The sequence below is a fragment of the Astyanax mexicanus genome, chromosome 21 (genome assembly GCF_023375975.1).
Source record: "Astyanax mexicanus isolate ESR-SI-001 chromosome 21, AstMex3_surface, whole genome shotgun sequence".
Lineage (NCBI taxonomy): Eukaryota > Metazoa > Chordata > Actinopteri > Characiformes > Acestrorhamphidae > Astyanax > Astyanax mexicanus.
In genome coordinates, this window is record NC_064428.1 from 913,449 (window position 1) to 935,000 (window position 21,552).

At 43.2% G+C, this 21,552-nt stretch overlaps 1 protein-coding gene across 3 annotated transcripts in view; it reads right to left on the reverse strand.

Annotated features, from left to right (window-relative positions):
* Positions 1-4,569: 4,569 nt before the first annotated feature.
* LOC125785635 (uncharacterized) overlaps positions 4,570-21,552 on the reverse strand; it is a 138,256-nt gene continuing 121,273 nt past the window's right edge. Inside the window, exons 1-7 of one of the 3 annotated variants that reach the window (XM_049469588.1) lie at positions 6,739-7,113; positions 6,317-6,541; positions 6,054-6,218; positions 5,786-5,933; positions 5,502-5,659; positions 5,236-5,379; positions 4,570-5,116 (exon numbers count right to left, since the gene is read on the reverse strand). In XM_049469588.1, the coding sequence (XP_049325545.1) occupies positions 5,110-5,116; positions 5,236-5,379; positions 5,502-5,659; positions 5,786-5,933; positions 6,054-6,218; positions 6,317-6,541; positions 6,739-6,785 (894 nt within the window). In that variant the 5' untranslated portion in view covers positions 6,786-7,113 and the 3' untranslated portion in view covers positions 4,570-5,109. Of the gene's footprint in view, positions 5,120-5,235; positions 5,380-5,501; positions 5,660-5,785; positions 5,934-6,053; positions 6,219-6,316; positions 6,542-6,738; positions 7,114-21,552 lie in introns of those variants that run through there. The other 2 variants (XM_049469587.1, XM_049469589.1) reach the window with 2 other exon arrangements.

Genomic DNA, 21,552 nt, shown 5'->3' on the forward strand with positions numbered 1-21,552 from the left:
CGGGCTATAAGGCGCACTTAAAATACTTATTTTTTCCCAAAAATCGTCATTGCGCCTTATAATGCAGTGCGCCTTGTGTATGGATTTTGCTTGTGTTTACTGACCTCGATTTTATGTGGTACACGGCGCTCTGTTGTGCAGAATTCCTCACCCACGCCAGAAAAAGATCCCCCTCTTGGGCTAGCGCGCGGTTACCTTTGACTGCCGTACTGCCTCTCGGCTGTGGCTCAGGGTAGCTAGTTTCCACTGTAGCTCCGTGGCCAGAACAAGGTGCCGGTAAACTTTCCTTCCCACCCGTTCTGGGGTAATAGCACAAACTGTTTCTTTTTAGCGCCCACTTCTAAGTAAAGTTAACCTCTTAACACGCGCTGGCCCACCGGCGGGCCAGAAATATTTAATATTTCATAACTGGCTGTGTTTCTGAATAGTTATGAACAGTTACAGGTTCAATATAGACATCCAATATACCATTTTAAAGCTTAGAATCTCTGCTTTTGAGCTATTTAGCCTATTTAGCGGAATATCCTTTCAGAAAATAAACATTTAGGGCGAAATATGCCTTGGTTATGATTTTAATAATTCATAACTCTCATATTTGCGTTTATCGTTCGTCCATATTTCATCGAATGCGGTCATGTCATACACCATTCGAACCGTCTGGCTCTCCGGATTCCAGAACTGTGCTTTTACTGTAGGATGTATGTTTCATGAATTAGAGCTGCGTCAGAGCGCATGTTTCCAGTAATAAAAGGCTCTCCTTTTGTCCTGGGGTAACCTCCGGTCACTGCCGCCACCCCCCGAACACACACCCGCGCTCAGCCACAGGTCCTACCTTCAAAACGCGTCCAGACTAAAGAGAATCCATCAATCCAGTCTCCTGTAATCCACAGTTATATCCAAACAGCGCTGGAAATCACTTCATCCAGAAATGAAACTTATCCAATCTTTATCTCTGTTTTAAAACCGTTTTATTCACCGAATTCGGCACAACACGCTATTATAGTCAGAAGCCTCGCGGAGTAATGCGGTACTTGCTGTGCTTCAACATAATATTATGGTCTGTCGGAGCGTTGCGGCTACCGTTGTCAGGAGCCTCGCGGAGTAATACGTACTTGCTGTGCTTCAACATAATATTATGGTCTGTCGGAGCGTTGCGGCTACCGTTGTCAGGAGCGTCGCGGAGTAATACGTACTTGCTGTGCTTCAACATAATATTATGGTCTGTCGGAGCGTTGCGGCTACCGTTGTCAGGAGCGTCGCGGAGTAATACGTACTTGCTGTGCTTCAACATAATATTATGGTCTGTCGGAGCGTTGCGGCTACCGTTGTCAGGAGCGTCGCGGATATTGTGAAGGATTTATTGCTCAGAGTTATTGTTACTGATATAAATAAAGTTTCATTTAGTGCGCCTTATAATCCAGTGCGCCTTGTGTATGGACTAACACTAAAAATAGACCGTTCACTCATCGTGTGCCTTATAATACGGTGCGCCTTATAGTCCGAAAAATACGGTAATGCAAATTATTAAGAGTACAATCAGTCATGAAATCATCAAGCTCTGAAAGTGCTCTGAGAGTAACAGTTTCTCAGAGCCATTATTTATCCCCGCTCCGCTGTATCCGGAACCGTAAACCATATATGGACATAGGGTTTCCGCTTGCAACGGCATCCTTCAAATCTCCCTTCTATCCCGAGACAGAAACTCCCTTCTGTTCCCAGACAGAGTTGTTAGGGTTGTTTCTCGTCAGAAATGTCAGCATAATCTCTTCACGTTCACATCCTGGTGTTTACCCAAAATGGTTATCAGACAAGGTTTGTCTGCTAGCTAGCACGTACACAAATGTCGGAATGACCTAAAGAGTAACTCTGCAAAACGAGCTAATATGAAGTGAATTACCACTGTGAATATTAAGTGTGATTAAGCACATCTAATAAAATAACCATGCATACAAATGATCACATCTAGTGAAATGAACATGCATAAAATGATTACATTTGTCATAACAAGGTGATTATAATCGTAATAACATGGTGATAATGAAATTTCCCACGTCAATTTCTTGTATTGTCTCTGCTGGTCATGCTAACCCTGACATACTGGCATTGCAAACTGTGTAAGAACATTTTTCCAATTGTTTATTTAAAGCAAGAAATAATACCTAGTGTCCACATTAATTTCATACTCTCAGATGCAGACAATGGAGGTTATTTAAATTAACCTGCATTATGCTTGCTCCAAACTCACCTATTAATTCATATGAAAACATATACTATGCTGATTAATCTATTTAGCAAAACTACATTGTGCAGCTTAACCTAGCCATGTATCCCAGCACAGACCACAAATATGTTAAAAATCTTCTGGAACATTAAAAAAATAATATACCTGTGACATTATTCTCCATTTTATATTATTAAACACATACACAAATAAATATGTAAAATATTATAAAGTAAACCAGCCAAACTAATGTGGGTTCACCAAATTCACCCAACGGGGTTTTTGAATGTTTACAGATGATTGACTGACATAATGATTCTTTAATGCACTCAATCTCTGTCAATACATAATGTAGCACCATGTGTCAATTTACTACCTATCTAGATTTAACACCACTTCTGAAGGCAGCTTCCCAAGTGGAGAGTTCTAGCGCTCAGATTTAAAAACAGTCGGCACTACGAGGGCGTGTCTGTATTTCCACTCACTGCTGTATGTGAGTATCAAACTAGTATATTATAGACGGTTTTGAGTTTGGTTTTCCAGTGTTGTTTTTCCACATGTACTTTATTTAAAGTAAGACCTGACCGGGTGAAGCTTTAGTTAGCTTTGGGGTTTAGCCGATATGCCAGGTAAGCTACAAATGTTAGCCGAATATCCGAGTAGCAAACGCGGCTGCTGCGCTAAACTAGCGCCCGCTAACATGCTAAGCTAACCCCGCGCAAGTGTAAAAGGGTTAACTGTTACACAAAGTAATTTTAGATTAACCTGTGACTGAGTGATTTAATGTGTAAATAGTGGAATTATGATTGTGTTCTCCATTAAGCGCTGTTACTAATTTAGATTATTTGTCTCCAGGAATGAACGCGATTACTGGGCCAGGGATAAGGCTCTTATAACGGAGAGCTAAACTCCACTAAGACCAGCTGGAGGCTGTGTTAGCTCCTTATGTGGAGAGTTTTTACTTTTAATCTAATTAAATTGTCTTTACTAACGTTATTCACAGTGCTTGTTGTATTTTTATTGTCACCATGCATATTGTATCTGAACGAGTGAGTATGGGTACATTTTACACTTTTATTTGCAAATAAATAAGTTTATGAAGCATGTTATGTTTTTGCTTTATAAAACTAAAATGTAAAAATAGATTAGCTGACTGTGTATGAATGTACTACTATGTGAAATGAAGTTTACTTTGATGGCTTCTGCAAACTGTTAAATTTTGGTTACATTACTCATTCATTTATACAAAGCATCTAATCAGAAATCAATTCATCAATACATTTAATCATAAGTGCCATCCTGTGTTTTGCATTTCATTAATTAATTTAATAATCTGTGACTAAATGCTTTTCCTGTGTGTGTATGTATGTATGTATGTATGTATGTATGTATATATATATACACACACACACTCAATTTTCTACATACATTTATTTTCATTGTGCTCTTATACTGTTGTTCTTAACACCGCTGTAAGCTCATACATTTATAAACCTATATAAACATATAAAATATATGTATCTCAACATAGAATTCCAATAACTATGTGACAAACGTTAAGACTTCAGCTTTATTTAATCTTATTTAGAACTTGTACAAAACCATCCTTACTGTCTGATTTAGCACTAATACTCATATGAATTATTTTAACTTACCTTGATCACTATGGAGTACTTTAGCCTCGTTTATATAGCTTTTAGGATAGGTACTAAATAAACTATACTTATATTTATATGCATTTGAAAGGAACATTTTTCTATTCTATGATTTTCTATGAGTTCGTAGATGTAAGTCAGTACATTTTATAAAACATTCACCATTCACAAAAACTAGTACCATCCACAACACATGGACAAAGAATAATTTTAAAAATTAAATAAAAGGGTACTTCTGTAGATGTTTTTACTACAGGCATAGTCACAAAGCTGCTCTACACAGACAAAAAAAACACTGGCATACGAAAGACAAAATGCATATATTACTGCAATAAATGTTTAAAGTGTCTGTTGAGCAAAAATACATTATTACATTAACACTATTTGCCTTCACGCAACCATCTACTTAAGCAGCAAAAATATAAATCCTTCATATCATCTTAGACGTTTTGTATCAACACTCTTTAATCACCTTAATTTACATTAAATAACAAGTCTCTCTTTTACTTCTTTCAATAGTATGCAGTTAACTAGTCACACACTAATGCCTATTAAAATGATCATTAACAGGAAACAATGAAAGCAAACAATTCCCATTACCTACAAACCACTGGGTGTGAATAACTTGAAGCAAAGAAGCAAGTTTGACTTGAAGATTTATTTAAAAAAAATCTTTAGACACAACTTCACAAATTGTTTGTGCTTTATTACAACCCAATTTCAATTAAGATGTTGCGTATAACATAACTAAACAAAAAAGAATATGCTGAGCTTCAAATCCTTTAAAACCTATATTTAACTGAATACGCTACAAATACATTTAATAATCAAACAGAAACAGTTTTTGCAAATATTGACTCATTTTTATTTGGATCATGTTCTGAAAAAGTTGGGACTGCTGCAACAAAACACCTGTTTACAACATTCCACAGGTGAACAGGTTAATTGGACACAGGTCAGCCTCTTGATTAGATATAAAGGCAGCATGCCTGAAACACTCCGTTCATAATGCCATTAAAAGATTTAGAGAATTTGAGTACAGGTAATCTTCGATCCCTCCTGTTGCAGTAAAAGCCATACATCAGTAACACCCATATACTCTCCTGCGACTGGTCCATTCCGTGACCTACAGCACGCAAACAAATCATTCATTAGTTAAACTAAGTGAATGATTCAACTGATTCAGCTTCCCGATGACAGCTAGGAAGTCTTCCCTGGCAGCATCCAACACAGTCATGGCCTCCTTCGGAAAAAGAACAATAAACTATTATAAACTATTATAAACTATAATTAATTATTATTATTAAAACTGCACTGTGTGTCAAGTCTGTTATATTAATATTAAATAAAGATACTGACCTCTTCCTGGTCGTCTCCTTGCTGACCTGCTTAGAAGTCACAGTCTGGATGTTGCTCAGGAACAAGACGTAGTTCTGGCAGTCAGCGTGCAGGACTCTGTCTTCGAAGCACAGGTTAGTGCTGCCCACGTGGAACTTCAGGAACCTTAGGAAAGGAAAGAAGAAGGGAAAAGTCAGTCACACTTAAAAATAATTCAGAAAAGATTTCATATGAAATCAAATTTTAGCAGTGTGTAGCATAGTCTATATCAACAGTACACTGCTCACCTTTTAACGCTCTTGATGTAATTCTGCACCGTCTGCTTGCAGAGTCCGGCCTCTGAGAGCTTGAGGAAATACTCCCGGGTCTTCTCATGCTGACGGACAAACTGGAGACTGGCCTGCTGGGGGTCCATGTAGTACAGGAACCTGGCAACGTTCTCCACCTGGAAAACAGCAGAACATAAGAGATTTACTTTAAAACCTGTTGATGTTTAGATGAAATAGATGGACTAATGTGTCCTCTTATAATTATGTAATGACTAATATATTTGCAATATCAATTTTCTTACCTCCTGTTTGAAGTTTTCGTTCCACAAGTCACTCTGTAGAAACTTGGCGAATTTGGCAAGGAGAGAATGGTCAAGCGAGTGCTTCTTGTAGAGGCCCAAACTTGACATCCTTTCCCTAACGGAAGTTCCCTGCGTGGTGGGATCAGGGCTGGGAAAAAACACAAACAAAAAAAACAAGTATTAGTGAAGTTTTGCACTTCACGAGAAACACAGTGACCTCCTAAAAATCTAAAAGGAATGAGAAAAATCAAGGAACGTAAACACTCACCACTGATAGAGTTCCCCAGAGCTTTCTGAGCCGGACTCAGACGGAGCCTCAACTGGCAGTTGGGCTACAGCCGGAACAGCTGGAACAGCAGGAGCAACAGGAGCCGGGTCTTCAGTTGGGATGCCAACCACAGCCATCCCTCTGCTCTGCAGCTCCTCGATCATCCTGCGAGGAATAAAAGACATGTTTACATTTAGCTTTCTTACAATAGAATAAGAAACGTACTTTATGATTTCTAAAAGTAACCATGGTCAGCATCTTACCTGCCAACAGGGCCAGGGCTCTGCATGATCCTGGTGATGAGAGAGTACTCCCAGACACGGCCAGTACGAAGCAAATTGTTGGCAGCTCTCTTGGCAGATTCCACCACAGACCGAATGTCAGCTTCTGAGGAGTTCTTCATGCAGGATCTTCTGAGGTGAACTGGAAGGCTCCAATGAGTCTTCTTGCACATAGGACACAGGAGGAAGGTCCTATTGCTAGCTTTCCTGTTAGATAAAAACAGAAAAAAAAGAGAAATAGACATTAGATATCTTCACATATTTATTGTCCCTGTAAAGCTAAATTTACATAGAATTGTTCAGCATTACGTGATACTAAAACAAGTAAGGTTCCCATAGCATTTTCCTTGTAGCCAAGTCAGAGATAGTTTACTACAGTAAATCAAAGACAAACTTGTACTTACTCAGCAGAAGCAGCAGAAGAAGAAGAAGCAGCAGAAGAAGAAGCCATCTCAGACAGTCAAGAGGATTCCTGGTCACTGGAGCAGAGAAGGTCAAGGAGGTCAAGGAGGTCGCTGATCTTGGTAAGACAAGGATCAGAGGTGGTTTGGGAGGTTCAAACTTGCTGCTTATATGCTACTGTAAACAAAAGGACACGCCCCCCACTTGACTGGGGGATTGGATGATGGCTGTGGTCCAGTGGGGGCCAATGAGGTGACAGGTTGAACTCTGAATTGAGGAACAAGTCATATGCTAATTAAGTCAATTCACAGGCTGGGAGTCAGCAGGCTGGGTGAGGTGGCAGTGAGAGGCTGGGAGACAGCAACCAGTTCTCAACCTGAGAGTGTGGGTACAGGAATTATTCTTACATATTTGGAAAGTACTCATCACGAGCTTTCCATAGGTACCAAACATGTGCATATATCTGGGTGTTACAGGTTGAGAAGCTGGGAACTGCAACCCTGGAGTTCCGGTTCCCAGCTTCTCAACATGGGAACTGCAACCCTGGAGTTCCAGTTCCCAGCTTCTCAACCTGTAACAGCTTCTCAAGCTTGTGATGAGTACTTTCCAAATATGTAAGAATAACTCCTGTACCATACTCCATGAGGTTGAGAACTGGTTGCTGTCTCCCAGCCTCTCACTGCCACCTCACAGACCTCATGGGGGCAGGCCTCATTAGCATGGCCTATCAACTGGCCTGATGTGCCCATTTACAAGCTGGGAGCACAAGTCAGATGCTAATTAAGTCAATTCACAGGCTGGGAGACATTGAGATTGAGAGGCTGGGAACTGCAACCCTGGAGTTCCAGTTCCCAGCTTCTCAACCTGGAACATCCAGATATATGCACATATTTGGTATCTGTGGAAAGCTTGTGATGAGTACATTCACAATATGTAAGAATCATTCCTGTAACTTACTCACAGGTTGAGAGATTTTAGGTCAAATTAGCCAATTTTTGCCAGGTTCAGAATTGATTCCGCCTAAATTGGTTAGAATGGCAACCCTTGTAAAATCTTTAATCCTAAAGACATATACACATATGAAGTATTGCTGTAAAGCAGGGGGTGAGTACTTTCCAAATATGTAAATCATTCCTGTAACATACTCACAGGCTGAGAGATTGTAGGTCAAAATGCCAAGTTGATATCTGGGTGCTATAGGTTGAGAAGCTGGGAACTGCAACTCCAGTGTTAGCCCGATTCAGAATTGATTCCGCCTAAATTGGTTAGAATGGCAACCTGTGTAAAATCTTTATTCCTGAAGATATCTGCACAAATCTAGTGTTGTTGTAAAGACTAAGTTGAGTTATTTCCATGTAAGAATATGTAAGAAACATCCCTGAGAATTGCTCACAGGCTGAGGAATTTCCAGTCAAATGTACCCAAAGCGTTTTGTAGCATGAGAGCCGAGCAACAAAATTTGCATATTTAGCCATAAAATGTCCATTTTTCACTCAAATTGAGTGAGGAGTGGTTGACTGTAAAGCTGAAGTGTTCTTCCTTCACCCCAACGTGTTATTTCCCATGTAGATTCCCATGGTGAGTTTTTTGACCCTCATCAAGCCAGGCGCGAGTGGCGAAACTTTTGCGATAAAACTGATTAAATTATGATTGGCTTTTCCTATCTAGCTAAAAAAATTATGGGTGATTAATCATATCACAGACTTGAGGCCTAGCCTAAATTGAACGGATTTGCAACTTGCCTTCCCTGCTAAAATTTACATATTCTTCCGAAAAATCCGGCCATACATGAGTTGAAACTCTGACCAAGGTCAAGCCTCAGATCAAAAAAAGATAAAAATGCCGTTGTTCTTCTTATGGCAGGACGGACGCACACATACCCGATTGAGTTAAATCGGAGAAGGCGTTCTATTTTTACTGATTTTTTTGTGGTACAGTGAGAACCAGTGAGTAACAGTGAGTGACACCCCAAAACAGTGAGGGGGTACCCCAGAACAGTGAGACACAGTGAGGGGGCACGTCACCGCTTAAGGCTCAACCCTGTGTTGTTTTTTTTTTATCAAAATTGGGGTTCGCACGTCATTTATGAATTATGAATTATGCAACACGTGTTGCATAATTCGGATTGACTCTCGAAAAAAATTCCATACAAAACTTTTATGCTCATTAGATTCGCGTCGAAAAGTTAGGTATAGTCACCGAATTTCGTTTTTCAGAGTTCAGGTCGGGGTCAGGCCCTGCAACTCATTGGTTGCACATGATTTTTTCTTGCTTTTAACAGCAAATGCACAGCACAGATGCATAGGGCTTGCTATTTTAGAGTCTTTGTGCAATCAGGCTTTGATCTAAGTTGTTTTTTTTTTTTCACTTTTATACACTTTTTTCATTTTGCAACAGATGTGTTGCAGAGAGGAATGTCCATCACGGCCGGACGGCCGAGTACTTTTCGGCGATTATTTTTTCCCTTACTTATCTCTACTTTAAGCTGCTGTTTTCACAAAAAGCCCACATTTTACACAATCCTCAACACGTTTGCATCATCACTTCCAACCTTTTGGTTGCAGGGAACACTACAGTAGTGTTACATTTTGTGAAAACTTTTATAAGGTATGAGGGTAGCATTGGATAGGTCTTGACGTCCTCTACAACATATCTTGGTATTAATACAATTTATTAAGATTTCACAGAGTTACAGCTGTTCAAATGTAACATGACAGGTGATATTTACAGCTCTGTATCTCTGATTCTACCAAACTGTTACAGGCAGTCAGGATGATGTTGGAAAGCACTTGAATGCTTCTATAATCAGTCCAAGTTTCAGACACATTGGTTAACATTTTGGCACGTTAGCTCTGTTTATATGTGGCGCAAAAGTCGCATACTGTGGCCGCCTGAAGTGCACTATTTTCGGCTACAGAAAAGCCATGTTTACCGGTCCATATCTCGGGCTCTGTACAAGATACAGACAAACCCCTCATGTCGTTCGATAGCCCTTGACATGCTCTAGTACCTGCTCTGTATTTTGCGATTAGACCTTTGCCCGCGATGATAGAACATTTTGAATCTCGCCATATTTGAGGGTGCAGTTCTCCGCGGGACTGCTATACACATGGATGTTTATGGGCTCTTTAGAAAGGGCATTTCTCACGCTACAAGTATCTTGAATTTCATGTGGATATGTTCAGTTTTCATTGAGTTACTGCTGTTCAAAATCGGTCACAGTGATACCTTTATTCTGGAAGTGCCACCCTCTCTAACTTTTTTGGTCATTTTAAACAAAAATTACTCTCCCTCCACATAAGTGATACCCGGACGCTTAGCCTCATTGGACAGGGAATGCCCTCGACTGTACTCTGGTAAAATCCCATGTTGATAGATTTAGTTTTCTTTGAGTTACGGGTGTTCAAAATCGGCCCTAGGTATTAGCAGTCCAGCGGGTCACAGCAGTCATGCGGCCGCCTGAGGTGCACTATTTTCGGCTATAGAAAAGCCATGTTTACCGGTCCATAATTCTGGCTGTGTACATGATACAGACACAACCCTTACGTCCTTGGATAGCTCTTGACATGCTCTACAAAACGGTCTATTGACGTTCTGCAATTTGATATTGTCCTATGAAGATACAGAGCTTTGAATATATTTGTTTTGTTTGCAGTGTCCACAGTGAAGAACTTAAGCCTGCTGGGGATCTTAGAGTCAGAGGGCCTTCATTTGGAAGACAATAGCATTATTCTAACTAACCCTAATATTTACAGTTCTATCTACATATTTATTTAAATTTACAGTTCAGATTTTTGCTGCAGGGACTACAGCCATACTAAATCTAACCCCTCCCCAGCAAAAGACTTCCTGTTGACGCCGTAATCAAACAGGAGCTCCTCTTGAACTTTAATATTGCGTATGGCAGTGAAGAGGATTATGCCATCTACACTATACAACCGTGGTCGTAAATTTGCCTTCTTGGAGGAGTGGTTAATTAGACGGTTAAATGTGCACATTCCTGGATGGCACAGACACTCTTCCTCGTGAGCATCAATACAACGGGCTACCTGTCCAGAATTGTAAAAGAACATGTACCCACTCTCTTGCTCTGCTGTTGTTGCATGGGTCACTAAGCCCTCCTGTCTAGACACCACTTTACCGTGGTAGTCACACACGACTTCCCCCAAGGCAAAAGGCCTTGTAACTACCACTCCCCTACCCTCCCCCTCTATCTCTGCCACTGAGAGTCCCTTCCACCTCTGCGTCCTGCAAAACTTCTGCAACACAGCACTGTTCATCGCAACGTCAATGCCCCCAGATGGCTTCCACTGCTGGACGATGGATGCAGCATCTGAAATGTTTGAAGACCACCCTTGCTTCTCAATCCAGGCCTTGACTCTGGATTCAGAGGGCAGTCTACGGGCAAAGTGCTCTGTAAAGAACGCAAAAAAACAAAAAAAGAAATTAGTCAGTAGGTTCAGACATAACAAATATGATGTGCATTCCAGGTAGTAATTAGAGTTGACACTAAGACTAGGCTAAGAGATTAATTCTTAAAGACTCACCTAGAACATGCTGCACCCGAAGCTCGAACTGTTCACTACGCCAGTGGTCGTAGCAGTAGCGTTCGTACTGCCCAGCCAGGGATACCCGCTTAGACCGCTTGGGTGGCAGATGAAGAGATGAAGAACCTCTCATCTGACTCATCGTCATCATCAACGCGCTCGTGCAGAACCCTGTCCGTGAAGCACAGGTCAGTGCTGCTGCAGTGCTGAATTTGGCAAGGAGAGAATGATCAAGCGAGTGCTTCTTGTATAAGCCCAAACTTGACATTCTTTCCCTAAGGGAAGTTCCTTGCGTGGTGGAATCAGGGCTAAAAAAAAAGAAGAAAAAAAAAACAAGTATTAGTGAAGTTTTGCACTTCATAAGAAACACAGTGATCTCCCAAAAAATCTAAAAGCAATGAGAGAAATCAAGGAATGTAAAAACTCACCACTGATAGTGTCACGTCTGGTGTTGTAGGCACTCCCTGTCCTTCCACACTTAGCTCCACTGAGTTTCTCAGACAACTACAACACCCAGAATGCACCACACACTCTGCTGATCACGTGACACCTCACCTGCCCCGGCCAGGAAGTCCTGAATACTGATTACCTGTTGTATTTAAGGACTGCTCACACACACACACACACACCGCGTATTGCCTGGTTTTGTCCACATTACAAAGCGTTATTCTCTGTTATAGTTTTCTCGTGTACGACCTTGCTTTTGTTTTCTCGACTCTCGATTTTTGCCTTGCCTACTCTGTGGATTTTCGTGTATGAACTCTGGACTGTGTTTTGATTCTGATTGTGGATCTTCTCTGATACTGCCTGCCTCGTGTATGACCATTGGACTGCTTCACTACCCGGTAATGGTCTCTCCCTCCTGGTTTCTGCTTAACAGTATCCATTACCTTCTGTTACTGTTTGTGTGGGTTTTTAATAAAATCCTTAACTGGTTCCGCAAGTGTCTGTATTCTGTACCCCACCATGACATTCTTACTGTTTTCAGTAATGAACAATTTCTTAATATTTTATTTTTATTTTTAGGATTAGAATATTACAGGGCAGGGCAACCTGTATATATACACATACTAAAAATGGAGGTACAGGGTTCTTCTTCCCTGATAGGTAGCAGACGCTAGCTACACCTGTGTGAGGGATGCATGTGATTGTGTTTAAGACTTAAATGACTTCAGTCAGTCTTTTCCTCTGTTGAAAGGCTGTTTATTTATTTATTTTTCTCCTTTTGAGCATTTGTAAATATTCTGCATTGTTGTGTTAAATTAAAGGTGAATGGATTTAAATACAAACATCTGCCATTCATCTGCTGTTTTTCTTCTGGTGCTTTAGACCATTGGCCCAACTCTACCCATAAAGCTTGACCTTTACTACCTTTTCTACCTGTACTGAGACTTAACAGGATCTGATGGAGCTTTAGGTTCATGTCTCGACTAGTTAAGGATATTTTATTAGTAAACAGTGAAGTTGGATATTGTTCTGAGTAAGAGAGTATGTTAAATAACGTAATTGTAAATCTACGTTAAAATCATGTAATTCCCTTAGGAAGAGTCGTTGCTGTGCTTGTGTGCATCTTGCCATAGCTTAAACAGTGCAGGTGAGTTTAGAATCCCACGCATTAGAACTTTTTTGAGGAGAGAAAGATTCAGAAAGCTAAAATATTTGATAACACTCAGATAAACAAACAAAATCCCCCCAATAACAAAACCCACATTAACACATTTCATCAGAAACAGGAGAAAAAAGGTCTATATGTAGACTAAACACAGACAAAACTCACCTGGAGACAGTAACGAGTGGGAGGAGTTACAGATTACCAACAGGTGTAGAGGATAATGAGGGGGCGTGGTTAATATAAGACAGGACTGGGGCAGATAGACAGAGGGATGTTCACTCTGGAGAGTGAAGCTGTGCTAATGACTGTGTTCACACACCAACAGAAACCCTATAAAATCTGATTTACTGCCCAAACTCTTCTTACTGTGATCAGAATCAGACTTTATTTCTCTCAGTATAAACTGAGTAACTCTGTGCTCTTTAACAGCAGAGTCTCTAATGGAGTTCAGTCTATAATCCAGTTGAGAATAAAAAATGAGATTTATTTATCTTTATATCACTGTATCATCAGACGGTCATTGGGAGTTCCATGGTGAACAGTGTCCTGGTCACCACATACAGTAGATTACTACCTATTAAATCACATGCAGCCTCCTCCCTCTCTTCAGTTTAAGCTAAGCTGAGTGTAATCTCGGGTTTAGAGACAGTCGAGCACAGTCCTGAGTCAGAATCATGATCTATGGAGAAGAAACTTTATCAAGTCCGGGTATGAATGAGGGAGAAACACATAGCATATATAAATAAGACTGCACACACTTCACTTTTTTATACTTGGCTTTGTGTTTAACTTATTCTCTGTAGTTAATCAAATTTAACTTGATTTTTCTGATCAGTTTTTTTTACAAAACCCCTCCATGATCATCAATACATCTGGCTACCTGACCAGATTTATATCCTTTACTTCTCTGCACAAACCGCAAATTAATATATGAGTGTTTTATTTTTTCCATTTAAATGTTAGTATTTGGAAGACTTCAGTACTGCTTTTCTTGCTGTGGCACTGTTTTTGAAAGTGTATGTTTTTATGCGCTATGGGCTAAAGGTTGATTTGTAGTCCATTTTAAAATTCTTAATTCTGTAAATTATTAAAATTGCACAGATTCGAAATTGGTGCAACAGGCCAGCTCACTTCAGCCGCCTGATGTGCTTTTTTTAGGTGCAGTGATGCTTTATTTACAGGTCTTGCCTTTTATTGGTTAGAACAGACTAGATTAGACTAGACCTTACTGCATGCATGTTAAAGAACAAACAAAACCAGGCAAATATCAGCAAACAGTTGCTTTATTAAATTCTTTTTTGAAGAAGTTTTGCAGAAGTTGCAGATAAAGTGTACACACACAACTTTGTGAACATATATTTCACATTGCAGCATATGTATTACTAATCCTAATCTTATCCATAACCTAACCCTAATATTTACAGTATCTACAGTTACATATATATTTACATTTATAATGCAATTTAGATTTTTGCTGCAGGGACCACAGCCAAGTTAAATCTAAAGTCAAGTAGTTTTATTGTCAGTACTGCATATGTACAGGACATACAGAGAATCGAAATGACGTTAATCTCCTTCCCAATTTTACAGCAAGTACAGATAATAGATATAATAACAGAGAATGGGAGACACTATGTGTACAATACAGCAGACACACAAATAGACATACATGAGACAGAAACAAGGTGCAGTAGTGGTGGGGGAGAAAAAAGATACATAAATATGAATAAAAAGAAATAAGATATATAATATAAAAGAGTGGGAGACACTATATGTACAAAACAACAAGAACACAAAGGCATACGTAAGACTGAAGACAATAGTGCAATATTGATGGTGATTGAGATGGAATGAAGGATAAATAGTATATAACAGTAGTGCAAATATGGTATATAGCTTAAGGCTGGTAAAATGAATGAGTGCGTAAAGTTCTTAAAGTTCACAGTTTTCGGGGAATTAAAGTGTGTATGACCGTGCGAGTATAGCAGTAGTGCAGGTATTGGGTGTGTAGTGCAGGTCCATTAGAAAAGTTCAAGTACTGTGTGTGTTCTAGTACAGAGTTTCAGTACTGTATTGGTGGGGGGGTCAGGGGGCTGAGTGAGTGTGTGCTGGGGGCAGGATTGGGATGGGGGTAGAGCAGGAAGAGAGTTCAGCATCTTCACAGCCTGATGGATAGGGCTGTCTCATAGTCTGCTGGTCCTAAACCCTCCCCAGCTGTAATCTAACCGGAGCTCCTCATTTACTTTAATGTTGCTTATGGCGATGAAAAGGATTACATCCTTGCCATCTACACTGTTTAATCTAGGCCTTAGTTTGGCCTTCTTTGAGGAATGATAAATTAGCTGGCCAAATATGCGTATTCCTGGATGGCACGGACACTCCTCCATGAGTATCAATACACCAAGCTTCCTGTCCAGAATTCTAATAAAACATGTAGCAACTCTCCCTCTCTACTGTCGAACTGTGGGTCGCTAAGCCCTCCTGTCTAGACACCACTTTACCGTGGTAGTCCCAAACAACTTTCCCAAAGGCAAAAGGCCTTGTAACCAACATCCCTCTACCCTTCCCCTCTATCTCTGCCACTATGAGTCCCTTCCATTTCTTCTGCGTTCTGCAAAACCTCTGCAACACAGCACTGTCCATCGCTGTGTCGATGCCCCAGATGGCTTCCACTGCTGGACAGTGGTTGCAGCATCAGGAATGTTTGCAGACCACCCCTTTCTTCTCAATCCAGGTCTTCATTCTGGATTCAGAGGGCAGTCTACAGGCAAAGTTCTCTGTGAATAAAAAAAAAAAATAGTCAGTAAATTCAGACATAACTAAATACATTGTGTATTCAAGCTATTAGAGTTGATAAGACTAGGGTAAGAGATAAATCCCTAAAGACTCACCTGGAACTTGCTGCATCTGATTCTGGAGCTGATCATTATGCCAGCCATCGTAGCAATAGCGCTCATGCACCCCTGCCAGGGAGGCCTGCTCTGACCGCTTTGGTGGAACCCCGTCCAACAACACTGGCATGACTGGTGCAACCTGTTGTATGCAGCTTGATCGCTCAAGAAGGACGAGGAACCAATAGCAGTGTGGTCACTCCACTCACCACTAGAAGTAGAGGAAATGAGAGAAAATGAGTACAGAAAACCGAAAAAATATAAAACTTTGAAATATAACCATGCAAGAAAATCCTAGTGAAAACACAAAGAAATACTTACTCTGAATCCCCACAGAGGCTCTTGAGTATCAAGCAAGCATCCACCGTTGAGCTAATCTCCTTCATTCGGTAGTGCTTCTCTGCAGTGGCCGAGGTGCGCGTGAGGTAGCCTGCCACCTTGGACTTTTCTGCATCAGACAGGTTCTTTGTAGCTGTTTCGTATGCCCGTCTGGGCTGTCACCTTCGGGACCTAATGCCTGATAAATATATTTAATACTCATATATTATTTCCAAAAACTTTAGTGAGGAAAGAAGAGTATTGCAGAACTGCATTGAAGTACAGTAATTGAAGTAAATCCAAGAAGTACAGTAGGGTCCTTCTACTGATCAGTCTGGAAAATGTCTTCCTCCTCATAGAGGGAAGACTCAGAATCTTGAGCAGCACTTCTTTAGAGAGCGGCCAGAGCCCTCTAGCTCCCACAGGGAACCCAAAGTACTCTACCAAAGCCACCGTGAGTGAGTCAACGATCATCCTCCAGTCCTCTTACATACAGCTTTGAACTCTGTGTATACTTTCTCTGTGCTCATGAGCTTTCTGGTAGAAACAGCCGCCTGGCCTGGATGGACTGAATGAAGAGCTAATTTCTGCACCCCCAGGCCACCAACCTAGTTACGTCACTGGTCGACATAGGAAGATGTAGCCATCTCAGTTCAGTTTTAGTTCAGTTCAGTTTCAGTTTTATTGGCCAAGTATATTTAACATACAAAAGGAATTTGACCTTGGTACACTTTACAGCCTTCCTGATTATCCTGTTCGAGGTGTGCGGTGAGTAGCTAAACCAAGGCCGCAGTAATTGGCGGAGTAAATGACCCTTGGTATACCAGGCCTAGTCAGAATGGAGACCTTCTGTGTCGGCTTAAGCTTGGCCTAACCAATCCTGCTCACCCAATCAGAAATCTTACCGACAATGTCTGGCCTTATCAGTCCCAGCCAGGGCGACATCGAAATGCCCAGCTACCTATATGGAGAGCCATTGAGGCACCTTGCCTTGGACTTAAAGGACATCATAAAGCCAGAAGCCTCAGCCCCCCTGCACTGGCAGAAATGCTAGGATTTTTGTAAGGATTGGCAAGTTGTAGGCCATGCCCTGCCATGAGTCAGACACAACCACCAGATTGTCTGCAATCGCCCACACTCAAAGCGTTTAGTCCACACTGAACCCCTGTCTGTGGGTCTCAAGGTAGGCAATGAGGGGGTTCATTGGCAGATTGAAGAGCAATGGTGACAAGGAGTCTCCCTGCTTGACACCAACTCTTAGAGAAATCTTGGAGGTGGACTGGTCTCCGATTATAATGGTGGTCACACTTTGTTAATAGGAGCTGCGAATAACTCCTATTGTATGGATATCCACTCCTCTCTCCTGTAGAACATACCAGATATGTTAATGAGAGAGTCGAATGCTTTAGCTATGTCGATGAATACTGCTGCAAGTGGGCTGTACTCTTCTTTGCTCCATCTTATGAGGCCTTGCAGAACCTCAATGTTCTCAGAACAACCAGGGGTGTTGATAAACCGCCTCTGACTGCAGTGAACCGAGCACCCTCTAACGTGTCTACTGTGGATCACCTTAGTGAAGAGTCTCAAGACTGTGGAAAGAATGGTGATCGGCCGCCAACTGCCGATCTCCATCGCCGCCCCGTCCCCAGTCTTGGGTATCAGCACCGTTCGGCATCGCTTGAAGCACACCGGTGCGACTCCGGTGAACATCCACACTTTGACCATCCGTGTGACCACTCTGCATCCCAGTCGAGCAAAAACTGCTTTTTAATACCGTCTGGGCCTGGTGCGGAATCGCTCGACATGGCTCGAAGGTTTTCCAATACCTCAGTCGCCGTGAGAGCCAATTCAAAGGGGCTGTTATCAGCGTCTCTCTCCGTCAGTAACCTTCCCAGCCCGCCAAAGAATCCTGGGGCCTCCCATTTCTCCCTTTAAGCTTCCTCAACATCTGAGAGGGGAATGGGTCAGATGGCAGATGTACCTCCATCTAGGATTTCTTTAGCTAGGCGGGCCGGGTCGCTCCTGAACAGCCTCTGGCACCTGATGAAGGCGGCTGTTCACGCCTTCGCCCTGCTGTACCTACTGGTGCCGTTAGCTTGCCGTTTAAGCAACCTACGGGAGGAGATGCGTCACACAGACCTTCTCAACTCCCCCAAGCAATTGAAGTATGGATCGGGCTGCAGTTTCCAATCGTGCGGGCCACTCGGCTGCACCCTCAAGACATAGTTTGGAGGATCTGGCCACAAGGATCATCTCCGCTGCCAATCCCCTGTGTATCTCCAGGAGACCAGTCACCGGGACTCTCAATACAGGCTCAGATTCCTGACCCTCAATTCTTGTGTCCAAACTACATTTGTTGCCCTTTTGTCCCTTGTATGCACAGAGACAGAGAGACAGAGCCAGGTTCCCGATCAGTCCTGTGCTCTTTGACAGTCCTCAATATCTCTGCCGGCTCCTTCCTCATCAGCCCTCCATCGCATGACTGCTTCCCCTTCCGCTGGGGCATGCGGTCCCAGCCATCCTACATTCTGGGACCTTCCCGTGGACTATGCAACGGTGCCTACTCAGGTCCCCGCGTTGGGAAGCGAGCTTCACAACTATCACAGAAGTGACTGCAACCCACCATATCAGCTGCCCGTTGCACTCCCGGACACTTGGGGACGTGACAGGCCACTGAGTGGTGGTTAGAGGAAGCTTTTCCACATCAGCGACATCTGTATGAGATGGACACCTTACTATGACGTTTTTGAAAGTGCCTTGCCGCCAGTTGAACAGTGCCCACCTGCACACCACAAAGATCACAGAGTATGCTGGGATCCGGTAAGTCCACAACAATACTTCGAGTCGGGTCCGTGATCGACTCGTAAGCCCTACTATCCATGGTGGTGGCGTTTGGGCTAGGGAAGGCCAGTTCTCCTGGTCCTGGCTGGTTATGGGCCTTGCCGTCCCTGACATTGAGGCTGTGGATACTCCCGTCAAGCCCCTGATCCACTGCTACCAACCCCTCTCGGTTCCGAAAGTCGCGCGACATCAGAACTTGGGGGACGAGTTACCCCTCCAACTGCAGCTTTTGGGTTTCGGGTCCCGGCAAGGCCGGATATAAGAAGTTGCTTGCACTCCATTTGGCAATTCGGGTCTCGCACCCTGACAATTACCTAACCAAATGACAACAGCCGATCAGTAAGACACTCTGACTTCCGTCACCCGTATTGCTGACCAACCGCAATCACCAGAAAGGTTCTTACGGCCATACTACCCTGAGAGTTATGGTGTCAGGTGTTCCCCGTGGGCTCCCTCTCCGCCAACCTCCTGATTCGAGACTCCTCGAATTTACTTGCAAGGTTAGCAGGTTAGTGTTCTATGCGTGTGAGGAAACCCCCCGTTCCTGGGGCTCCTCACAAGCGTGAATTCTCTGCCCAACTCTTAAGAGAGTTGGCAGGATGCGTTCAAATGGCCTCACTTAGCCGTGTACCACGCGGAGGTGGAGGCCTAAGACACGATGCTCAATGCTCTCTCTGGAGTCTGCCTTGTTCCAGTGACTCCGGGGTGTGCAGAGAGAGTAATAGTTACTCCCACGCGCTTCATTGAATTTCTTCACTTTGACATTCAGAGCACTGGGCAGAAATCACATCGTGTCAGCACCCGTTTAGAATCCTCACAATGCTTTGTTTTAATTAAACAGTCAGATTCCCCTGGTCAGAATCAGTTCTAAAGCAGCTGCTGGGTGCAGCAACCCCTCCTGGACCATCAGAGGCCCAGAGTAATGGACGGGAGGTCCCAGACATGAGGTCCCCGGGTCAGCAAAAACCTTCAAGGATTCCCAGGTGGAAGCCGTACCCTGCCAAGAGTCTGATACAACAAACCAGATCATCTGCTAACGCTAGAGCCAAAATCTTCGTGTCCACCACACTGAACCCCTGTATGTGGGTCTCAATGATGCCAAGGTGGGGGGGATTAATTGCAAGGTTAAAGAGCAACAGTGACGAGGAGAGTCTCCCTGCTGGACAGCCACCCTGAGGATGATCTCTGAGGTGGACTGGCCTCGGATCTCTAACCTTTGTCACACACTGATCATAAGAACTATGAACTATGTACATGTATGCTAAGGCATTTGATTACTTGATCTCTCTAACAATGTCAATAAAAAACACTGCACTTCTCTTTTCTCCATCTAATGAGGAACCTTGCAGAACCTCAAAGTTCTAGGAATCATTCCTGTAACTTACTCACAGACTGAGATAATTTAGGTCAAATTAGCCAATTTTTGCCAGGTTCAGAATTTGAGCACCGTTCGACACCGCTTAAAACACACCGGTACGACTCCGGTGAACATCCACACGTTGAACATACGTGTGACCGTCTCACACTCAGGATCCCATTCAAGCAAGGACTGCTTTTTAATACCGTCTGGGCCTGGTGCGGACTCGCTCGACATGGCTCGAAGGCTTTCCAATACCTCCGTTGCCGTGAGAGCTGATTCAAAGGGACCGTTATCCGCATCCCCTTCGATCAGGAACCTTCCCAGTCCGTCAAAGAGTCCCGGGACCTCCCATTTGCTCCTGTAGGCTTCCTCTACTACCGTGAGGGGAATGGGGCAGACGGCAGGTGAACTGCCCTCTAGGACTTCTTGTGCTAGGCGGGCTGGGTCGTTCCTGAAGAGCTGTTGACACCTGCTGAAGGCAGCTGTTCTTGCCCTCGCCCTTCTTGACCCACCAGTGCCAGTCACTCGTACCCTAAGTGACTTCCGTGAGGTAAGATGCTTCCTCCAATCCTTCTCCTCAACTCCCCCCAACATCCGGAGTACGGACCGGGCTGCAGCTTCCAGTCGAGCGGGCCACTCGGCTGCGTCCTCGAGCCATAATTTGAGGACTGAGATGTGTTGGTCCTTGGAGGTTCTGGCTGCGTCGATCATCTCCGCTGCCAATCCCCTGTACGCCTCCAGGAGACCAGTCACCAGGACTCTCAATACAGGCTCAGATTCCTGACCCTCAGTCCTCTTGTCCAGACTACAATCATTGCCCTTTTGTCTCTTGTATCCACAGAGTCGGGAGACAGAGCCAGGTTCCCGGCCATTCCTGTGCTCTATGACAAAATCCTCTATGCCTTTGTTGCCTCCGTCGCTTGACGGCTTCCCTTTCCGCTGGGGCACGCACCCCAGCCATCCTATATTCAGGGATCTTCCCATGGACTATGCGCCGGTGCGTACTTAGGCCCCTCCGCGTTGGGAAGCAAGCTTCACAACTATCGCAGAGGTGACTGCGACCCACCGTATCAGTGGCCGGTTGCACTCCTGGACACTTCGGGATGTGGCAGGACACCGAATGGTGGTTGGAAGAAACTTTTTGGCATCGGTCGCATCTGTACAAGATAGACACCTTACTATGACGTTCGGCAAAGTGCCTTGCCGCCCGCTGAACAGTGCCCACCTGCACGCCACAAAGATGGTGG